At 47.2% G+C, this 10,185-nt stretch overlaps 2 protein-coding genes across 14 annotated transcripts in view; one reads left to right on the forward strand and one right to left on the reverse strand.

Moving 5' to 3' along the window:
* Positions 1 to 10,185, reverse strand: part of LOC309364399 (uncharacterized protein) — a 152,254-nt gene that overhangs the window by 74,723 nt on the left and 67,346 nt on the right. For 2 of the 13 annotated variants that reach the window (XM_081901596.1, XM_081901595.1), the window contains exons 1-4: positions 8,995 to 9,058; positions 6,717 to 6,868; positions 6,459 to 6,585; positions 366 to 449 (exon numbers count right to left, since the gene is read on the reverse strand). The exons of 5 other annotated variants lie outside the window; for them this stretch is intronic. In XM_081901596.1, coding sequence (XP_081757722.1) covers positions 366 to 449; positions 6,459 to 6,585; positions 6,717 to 6,791 — 286 coding nt within the window. In that variant the 5' untranslated portion in view covers positions 6,792 to 6,868; positions 8,995 to 9,058. Of the gene's footprint in view, positions 1 to 365; positions 474 to 6,458; positions 6,586 to 6,716; positions 7,002 to 8,994; positions 9,059 to 10,185 lie in introns of those variants that run through there. 6 more of the 13 variants (XM_081901594.1, XM_081901593.1, XM_081901603.1 and 3 more) reach the window with 5 other exon arrangements.
* LOC309364383 (uncharacterized protein) overlaps positions 1 to 10,185 on the forward strand; it is a 155,808-nt gene that overhangs the window by 56,469 nt on the left and 89,154 nt on the right. The window lies entirely within an intron of this gene.

Consider the following 10,185-nt stretch of genomic DNA (forward strand, 5'->3'; position numbering starts at 1 on the left):
GCAATCCATTTTCTCCTTTCTCCATGAACTATATCATCTTCCTGATACATTCCAACCAACTGTACACATTCCCTAATCTTGCACTGTGTCTCCACTGTCAGAACCACCCACCATTTCAGCAGCTGTCATCTTCTCCCCCCACCTTTGGAAATATTGTTTATCTGAATCCAAGTGGCTGGGAATTGTGAATGGGAGAGAGAGCTTTGGTACTCAGGCCCTGCTGGTGGGATTCTCCCTGTTTGGTCCTTGTAAGAAGATAATGCTGGACAAGATGGTCCCTCATTTTGATCCAGCAAGGCTCTTTTCATACTCACTGAAACGAAGCAATCAAATCTACAGTGTCACAGCAAAGTGGAAGCACCTACCTCTCCATTTGTCCAGGGCAACATCTCTGTATTTTCCTGTCTCGAGCGAGGAGAAGAGCTCGGACTCAGGTATCTGAGTCTCTCCTGTGTGGAATAAGCAAAAGAGACCTGCTATTTATGTCATATGCAAAAATATTCAAAAATAATCATTTGAAGCAAAGAGAACAAAATATCTGATGGCCCAATAATAAACATATTATGGCCTAAACCTCTATGGACTGCAATCTGATGACGTGCACTGTGGACCAGGAAAACTTAAGTCACCAGGTCCTGCCGCCGCCTATTAATTCAATGTATTTGTTACTTTTGGGGGTATGGGAACTCAACACAACTTGCAATATTTTAGTCCCAAAACAAAACAAATACATACATTAAAACCAGCATTTAAAATACACATTTGGGGGCGGGCCCTGCTGGCTATGGAGTAAAAACTGAGAGCTCCCAGAGAAAATATTTTAAAAGATGGACTTCTCTGAAGAACAAGTATTATGAAGCAAAGAATACAGGTTAGTCCTTAAGAAACTTTTCAAGCAGGAATGTAACCTGGAGTAGTGAAATAATAAACAGTACTACAGTGGTACCTCCGTTTTCGAATGTAATCCGTTCTGGAAGACTGTTTGAGTTCGAAGCGTTCAAAAACTGAAAGCTCAGCAGCCGACAGCTAGGCCCCAGAATCTTGCACTCAGCAGAAGCCACGTGCCATGTTTGACTTTTGAGGCATGTTCAAAAATCAAAGCATTAACTTCTGGGTTTACGGCATTCGAAAAGCAAAATGTTAGTCAACGGAGACATTTGAAAACCGAGGTACCACATGGATAATGAAATAAGGATTTCAACCTTAAACATTAAAGGGCTGAGGTTGATTAGGAAAAGGAGGAGGATAGAAACATTACTGAATAAAGATAAAGAAGATATAATATTTTTACAGGAAATGCACCAGACGAAAGAGGGGGTTAATGAACTCTTACTGAGAGGTATAAATAATTATGAAAAAGCACACGGTACTTCAAAATCAAGAGGGGTAGCAACTACAATTTCAAAGACATGCTGGTTTAGTATATTAAAAATGAAGAAAGATCCTGAGGATCTTTCGAACTGCTAGGTTGGCAGGAGCAGGGACCGAGGAACGGGAGCTCACCCCGTCGCAGGGATTCAAACTGCCAACCTTCTGGTCGGCAAGTCCTAAGCTCTGTGGTTTAGTATAGTAAATGCTACTATACCAGCTGGGGGCAGCCCTGTTTAGGGAAGCATTTAATGTTTGATGTATTACAGCATTTTAATATTTTTTTGGAAGCCGCCCAGAGTGTCTGGGGAAGCCCAGCCAGATGGGCGGGGTATAAATAATAAATTATTATTATTAGCAGGAAGGCAGATGTCTAATACAAAGAGTGTTGAATAAAATAGATATAAAAAGAAGAAATAAATTGAAAGCTGGTATAGTAGCATTTACTATACTAAACCACAGAGCTTAGGACTTGCCGACCAGAAGGTCGGCAGTTTGAATCCCTGCGACGGGGTGAGCTCCCGTTCCTCGGTCCCTGCTCCTGCCAACCTAGCAGTTTGAAAGTACGGAAATGCTGTTTACCTTCCCGGCGGAGCAGTACCTATTTATCTACTTGCACTTTGGCATGCTTTCAAATTGCTAGGTTGGCAGGAGCTGGGACAGAGCAACGGGAGCTCACCCCATGGCGGGAATTCGAACCACCAATCTTCCGATCGGCAAGCCCTAGGCTCAGTGGAAATATAAAAAGAATAAGCAATAAAAGAAAAGAGCTTATTTGCAGATGAAACCTTGCAAACAATCAAAAACCCATTGGAAAATATGCAAGTAACAGAGGCACCCAGTAGTGATGTATGGAAGTGAGAGCTGGACCATCAAGAAGGCTGATCGCCGAAGAATTGATGCTTTTGAATTATGGTGCTGAAGGAGACTCTTGAGAGTCCCATGGACTGCAAGAAGATCAAACACATCCATTCTTAAGGAAATCAGCCCTGAGTGCTCACTGGAAGGACAGATTGTGAAGCTGAGGTTCCAATACTTTGGCCACCTCATGAGAAGAGAAGACTCCCTGGAAAAGACCCTGATGTTGGGAAAGATGGAGGGCACAAGGAGAAGGGGACGACAGAGGACGAGATGGTTGGACAGTGTTCTCAAAGCTACAAACATGAGTTTGACCAAACTGCGGGAGGCAGTGGAAGACAGGAGTGCCTGGCATGCACTGGTCCATGGGGTCACGAAGAGTCGGACACGACTAAACGACTAAACAACAACAACAACAAACAGAGGCACATTTGAAAAAATTTGGATAAAAAAACAGGGTTGCAAATTACTTGGTCCAAATCAGAGATGGTGATGTTGAACTATGATGAAGATGAAAAATGAATTAAAGAAAATAAAAATAAGAAATGTAATACAAGTGCTTGGGAATAAAGATAACAAGAAATTTAGAAGAAGAGAAACTTAACAAATTAAAGAAGGAAATTAAGGAAAAGCTGGAGGAATATAAGAAGATTAAGCTTTCATGGTTTGGAAGAATAGCGATAATGAAAATGAAAATTTTGTCCAGAATAATTTTTTAATTTAGAATCTTACCAATTAAGATATCAGAGACAGAGTTAAAGAGTTGGCAAAGTATGATCAATAAATTTTGTAATGGGGTAAGAAACCTAGAGTTAATAAAAGAAGATGGTATAAACCCCAGAAAACAGGTGGACTGGGTCTCCCCAACATAAAGTTATGTTATATAGCAAATATATATAGCAAATCATTTAATATATATCATAGATGGGATAACAGAACAAGGAGAGTCAGAATGGTTAGAGAGTGGTACAGAGGAAATGAGGGAGAAGTTAGTGAATATATTTTTTATCAAACCAAACAGGCAATGTTGGCAAAATATTGAAAATCCCTTATTAAGAAATGTCATTGAGATATGGGTGAAATATAAAGGAAAATTGATACCAGCAAATTCCTCACTATCTCTGGTGGTGATGATAGAAGACTTGCTAGTAAATTGAAAATGGGAAATCAAAAAAGATGCTAAAGAGAAGAAAAATACTTAAAATAAAGGATTGAGTGGAGATTTTTATTCTTACTTATGCATGATTATTACTTTGTCAAAATAAAATTATAAACAAATTAAAATATAAAACACATTTTTTTAGCTTCCCCACTGTGCACCTTCCCACAGCTTTCTTGCCCCAGGGCTCCCTGTCCATGAGTTTGTCTACCTGGAGTCAACAAGTGACGTCAATTCACACATCACTGCTGGGATGGGGTTATTCTAAGACAGGCAGAGGCATAGAGCCTCTCAGTTTTGTGAAGATGTTTAGAATGTTTTTATTTTGCTGCTGTAGCGGATTCAACCACTTACCACCAATTAATAGTGCGGCGGACTCACCCCGCTAACTGCCCCCAATTAAATATTGCGCACACACCTCACTGTATGCCAATTACACCAAGTTTTACCATTTACCACGGGTTATCGCGTGGGGGACTTTTGTGAGGGGGAAATTAATGATTAGAGTCTCAGGCAGGAGTTGATCCAACGGAAAGGAAAAGTTTCACTAAATAAAAAGAGGTTGTGGAACCAAGTGGGTCAGGAAATGTGTTCTTTCAAGTGGAACTTATTACAGTGGTAACTCGGGATGCTAACGGAATCCGTTCCGAACAGAACGTAAGGCACAACTGCGCATCTGCGCGGGTCGTGTTTTACCGCTTCTGTGCATGTGCGTGATGTCATTTTAAGCGTCTGCGCATGCACGAGCGGCAATACCAGGAAGAAACGTGCTCCGTTACTTCCGGGTCACCGCAGAGCGCAACCCAAAAATACTTATCCTGAAGCGTATTTATCCTGAGGTATGACTGTACTAAAACTAGACATAAAGATGTCACAAGCTTAAACACAGTACTATAGGCACAGCTCTTCTTAAACTTCAGTTGCTAAAGAAATGTTGGTACACTTCAGGCAGGTGTTCTGGTTTCCAAAATAGGTGGCAAAATGCTCAGTTTCTGTTATGAGAGGTTGTTCAATTAAATAATACAACACAGCTTCCTTCACTGAGCAATGCCCTGGTTCATGAGCGAGGGGCACTTTCCCTCTCTAAGCAACCCCACTCCTGAGGTAATTCCAAAATGGCATGACAGACCCAGGGGATCCCCTCCCCCCTTATGGCTGGCTTGGGGGGGGTCTTCTCTCCGTAGAAGATCTGCCCCCTCCTGACTGGAAGGAGACCCAGGGGAGCCTAAATTCCCCCAGGATCTGCTTCTCCTGCCTCAGCCCTCCCAGGACACTTCTGTCTGTAGACCAGGCATCCGCAAACTCGGCCCTCCAGATGTTTTGGGACTACAATTCCCATCATCCCTGACCACTGGTTCTGTTAGCTAGGGATGATGGGAGTTGTAGTCCCAAAACATCTGGAGGGCCGAGTTTGGGGGTGCCTGCTGTAGACCTTCCCCAGACCCTCAACTGAGTCTCTCTATCCAAGCTGGGAGAGACTTTCCTCTGGCTATGGACAGTCTCCTCAGGGTGGGCCTACAACTCAAACCAGAACCAGTTCTTCCTCAGACAAATCCTATCCTCCCCCCTAACTCCCATCCACAAACAATTCCTCTCCATCTTCTCTCAAATCAAACTTTCTCCCTCAGAAATGGCTCCTTTTATTTTCCCTCCAAAAGTGCTGTTGTCCAATCAGAGAGAGGCTCCATCCCTCTGGTGGAATTTCTGGGGGACTGACTCTGGTCCGCCTCTGCCGTCCGTCACAACTGCCTTTCCCCCCATTTTTTGCTCAATCGGCATTTTAGACATACGACCGAAAGGGCGTGTTATTTATTCCAGCACCTGCCTCGGTTGTAATACCAATGTAGCTATCTCTCATTCATTCCAACTGAAAGCTCAAAATAAACTCAAATGCAAAACAGGGGGCATGGAAATTGTTAAAAAAGGGGGGAGCTAGACATGCCAATCAGGGCTGGTGCAGCTTCGCCTCTCTCTGTCTCTCTCTCACACTCACACACACTCACACACACAAACACACAGCAATGACTGTGTCATTGCTAGGCGTGGTACACAAGCCACTCCATTTCTCTTCTCCTTCTCCCCTTTTCCCAGCAGGTCCCCCTCCATTGAGGAGTGTCTCTCACATCTACAGAATTTCCTCAAGCAGCAACCGTGCCTTTTTCTCAAGCAATTTCGAAGAAGACAGGGTGTGGGCAGTGTGTGTGTGTTTCATGACTCTCTTGAGCCAGCTCTGCAGGGAGGGTGTCTCTCCACAGAAGATGTCTACCCGAAAAGGAGGCGGCGGCAGTTGCTGTGCTCCCTACCCTTTTTCAGTGGCTTTATAATAATAATAATAACAACAATAATTTATTATTTATACCCCGCCCATCTGGCTGGGCTTCCGCAGCCACTCTGGGCAGCTTCCAACAAAATATTAAAATACAGTAATGCATCAAACATTAAAAGCTTCCCTAAAGAGGGCTGCCTTCAGATGTCTTCAAAAAGTCTGGTATTTGTTGCTCTCTTTGACATCTGAAGGGAGGGAATTCCACAGGACGGGTGCCACCACCGAGAAGGCCCTCTGCCTGGTTCCCTGTAACTTGGCTTCTCGCAGGGAGGGAACCGCCAGAAGGCCCTTGGCGCTGGACCTCAGTGTCCGGGTAGAATGATGGGGGTGGAGACGCTCCTTTAGCGAAAGAGGTGGGGCCATCTGTTCTGGATGCTTTAGGGAAGTTTTTTTATGTTTGATTCCATTTTTAATATTCTGTTGGGAGCCGCCCAGAGGAGCTGGGGAAACCCAGCCAGGTGGGATGGGAATGAATGAATAGCTGGGGAAACCCAGCCAGGAATGAATAAAATAATTATGATTATTGCTGGAGTTCCCTACGATTCTACAAGACGGAGGGGAAAGGAGGGTGGCAGCTCCCCCGCAGCCCTGAACAATAGAGAGTTTCTCACTCACATGGGATTTGGGGGGGAGGAGAGGAGGAGACAGCAGGTGTTCTTACATTGTCACTATACGGCATGAATAAATGGCACAAAGGTTCCCACCTCCAACGTCTAGCAGCCAAGAGGGATAAAAATGCATCCTTACCTAATGAGGCCACCATCTCATAATTCTCCTCCATGACTTCCTTGTGCAGAGCTCTTTGGCCAGGATCCAGCAGAGCCCACTCCTCCTCCGTGAAAAACACAGCCACCTCCACAAAGGTCAAGAGGGCCTGGAAGAAGGAGAGGAGGAAGACAGAGCTTCTTTTAGATCCCCATCATCCCCACTCAACACACAGGGAGGCTGGGTGGTCCCATCTGTGCCTCTTCCCTCCTCCCTGATTTCCCATTGCTCTTTCCCTACCTGAGGAAGCTGCCCGGCTTCTTTTTCCACTCCACCTCTAAGAAGAGACAGTCCAAACAGTGCCTCTGAGGCCATTGAGCTGCCTGTGGGCGATTCGGAGGAGGCTTAAACTGGGCCACTTCTGGGACTCTCTCAGCTGTTGTCACGATGTACTTCAATGCAGGAACAACAGAGAAAGGCGGATTCATTTAGGTTGGGAGACATTTACACAGATGGCAGACCTTTGCCTGGGGAGCAAATATTAAGTAGAGCTAGACAACCTCTGGAATTGGCAAAACGTGCATCAAACTAATTGCACATGTCCCCAGACCTTTAACTCAAGGTCACCCAGGAGCTAAGTAGCAAAGTGTGGGTCTCCCTGGTCCAAACCCAGCACCCTAACTGTGGGCTGGGGAACCTCAGTAGCAGGGGCCAAATCCAGCCCTTGAGGCCTCGGCAATCTCCCAGGCCACACCCTCTTTTAAATCACTGCCCTGGATCTACCTATTGCATGGCTGGAAATCAATTGCATAGCTCCACCCACTTTGATCTCTGGCCCCACCCATCAATGGAATGTGGCCCCTGGATGACTGTTCAGAAGGAAATGTGGCCTTCTGTCTGGAGAACATGCCCACACCAGTTACAACAGCTATATTTTACTGAGACTAGCCCATCTTACAGGGCTGTTGTGCTTTCATCCTGCCCCTTATCACTAGGCCCTCCCGGGGTGAGGGTGGCAGCAAGACCCTCAGGACCCCTGCACTGGGCCAATCCTGGAAGAGAAACCAGACTCTGTCCCCCCTCGAATCCATTACTGTCCCCAGAAATTTCAGTTACGGAGGGGGCATTTAATTCCTCTCCCAGCTTTGCCATAAGGATATTTAAAGGTCCCCTAAGAATCTAATCAGTTTCAAATCCTGCCACCCATTTGCTTTGCCGAGTAGGAGGGAAACGGATCAAGTGCTTTTCCAGGCTCCAGGGAATCCAAAATGTGCCTCTTCGCCCTAGTTTTGGCCCACCCTGCAGGGTTCTGGTGTGAGAATTGCCCAGGTGGTGGGCTTTAGAACACCTACAGTATTATAAGACCCTCCTGGCAACCTGGATGGGGACGAGGCCAGGCAGGAGTGAGGCTGGCAGCAGCGGCAGAGAAAGTCCCTCAGCACCTCTGCGCTGGGCCAATCCTGCAAGGCTGGCCAGATCTCTCCCCCCCCCCCCGGGGGCTTTGATTCTCCTTCGCGACAAATTCCCAAGAAGATATCTGGAGAAGCCTCTTTTTGGAAAGTAACAGCATTAAAAACTCATCCCCCCTCCTCTTTCCCCCAGGTCCAGCTGGGGAGGGGGCATTTTTTAAATCCCTCCAATCCTTGCCTTGAAGCTTTTTAAAGGGCTCCTGAGACCTGGATTAGTTTCAAATCCTGCCATCCATGGGCCCATTTCCCTTGCCAAGAAGGAGGGAAACCGACAAGGTGCTTTTTCATGCTTCAGGAAATGAAAAATGTGCCTCATCCCACCAATTTGGGGGCACAAAAACAGCACAGCAGACCCCCCCCCAACATGGGAAACCCAACAAGGCTCTTTCCTTTGTGCCAAAGCAACCTCAGCAGCCAGCCAGACTAGGATTTCTGAAAGGGGAGCTGGGGGGGGGGGACTCCCCTTCCCAAGAAGCAAATCCTTGTTTCCTTTTGCTTCCTTCTCACATCAGCCTCTTTCTTACTCAGGATGCTAAGGGAGGGGGGTGTTCCAGGCTGAGTGTGCAGAAATACAAAAAAAATGGGTTAGAGGAGGCTGGGTCTAAGATCGGGGTGGGGGGATGTCACCTGGCAACTTTCAGTGCATAGGTGCCAACTCCCCGGGTCCCCGAGCACCCACCCATTTCCCCATGAAGGGGCCGGGCACCCACAAATTTCGGTGCCAGGGCCATGCTCCCTGCATGGCACCCACAGCCCCGGGGACCCACGGTCGTGGGGTGAAACTGGCACAACTGGTTCCCTGTTCCAGTTAGGCTGGGTGGGGGGGGGGAGAGCCCTTCTCTAGTTCGTCTCGGGAAGCGAAATGTCTCCCCCACCCCGGAGTCTCCGCTTCCAAGAGGATCCCGAAATGCAAACCTTGTTTGGGGGGGAGGACGCCCCCCCCACCTTGCAGCCGACTGCAGATTGCCGCTCCTGGTTCCTAGAGGGAAAGGGGGGAGCCCTTCCTTGCTTTCATCCCCCCCCCGCCCTGTTTGTAGGTTCATGGGGAGGAAAAGCAAATTCTTCTCCCTCCCTGCACCCCAAATCACCCCCCTCCCGAAATGTTGCACCTTTCCCCTCCTCCTTTGCAGGCCTCCTTCTCTTTCGGGGGTGTGCATGGAGACCCCACCCCTCCAAAATTGCCTCTACCCCCCTCCTCCGTCACTTCCTGCCTCTCTAGGAAGCGAGTTATTGACCCAGGGGGAGAGGGGGGGGACATTCCTCCTCCCTGCAAGCAGAGACCTAAGAATGTAGTGGGAAAGGACCCCCCCCCCGTCCACGGTCACTGAGTCTCGTGTCCCTCCGCCTTTTTCCAACCATGGCCCCCTCCCGACCTTCTTTCCTTCCTTTGCTCCCCCCCACGGTAGAAAGGTAGCTATTTAAATGTTTTGCTTGTACATAGACCTTTTTTTATTTATAGTTTTTATTTATAAATCCACTGCAAAGCACGGGCACTTCTCTGCTTTTCTTTCTTCACTTCTCACTTCCCTTTGTGCCCCCCCCCAGTCTCGTGCCCTGGCCCCCCATTTACACGATCTTCACCTGTTGCCCCCTCGGAATATCCATATGCCCTCCCCCCCTTTACAAACACTGTTTTAGTCTTTAACCAGTTACCTGGGAGTAAACCCCATTGAATTGAGTGGGACTGACTTCTGAGTAAACTTCCTGTTCAATCCGAAGGATTTTTATTCAGAAGTAATTCCCACTGAGTTCTATACGACAGATTTTCCCAATTGGGCAAGTTCTGCAGAACCTGTTTTTCAAAAGCAAAATCATGGACCCCCCACTTTTGAGATTTTTCCTGTCTCTACGGTAGATTCTGTTGTGTGAATGCTGCTGTGGTTCGGGAGGGGGTTACCTGGAGTGGGCAGACTACCCCATATGGTTTCTCCCCATGGGTTTCATTTTGGGGAAAATAAGCAATGAGCCTACAGTGAAGCATTTTGCACACTCTTGTCACATGCCTGCTTGATTCGAGATGCTCCCACACTCCCCTGTCCCACCTTCTCATGTCGTGCAAAACATGCAGAGGAGTTGGGTCTTTCCTAGTTCTCCCACTAAACTCCCCCTTTATTCCTGAGACCCTACCAGCCCGCAGACTGTCTTGCCAGAGTGGTGCATGCTCTAGTTACCTTCCACTTGCACCACTGCAATGCGATCTGCTTGGGGTTACCTTTGAAGGTGACCCAGAAACTACAACTAATCCAGAATGTGGCAGCCACACTATTGACTGGGAGTGGCCACTGAGACCATATAACACT

Source organism: Podarcis melisellensis (genome assembly GCF_964234715.1).
Source record: "Podarcis melisellensis genome assembly, chromosome: 2".
Lineage (NCBI taxonomy): Eukaryota > Metazoa > Chordata > Lepidosauria > Squamata > Lacertidae > Podarcis > Podarcis melisellensis.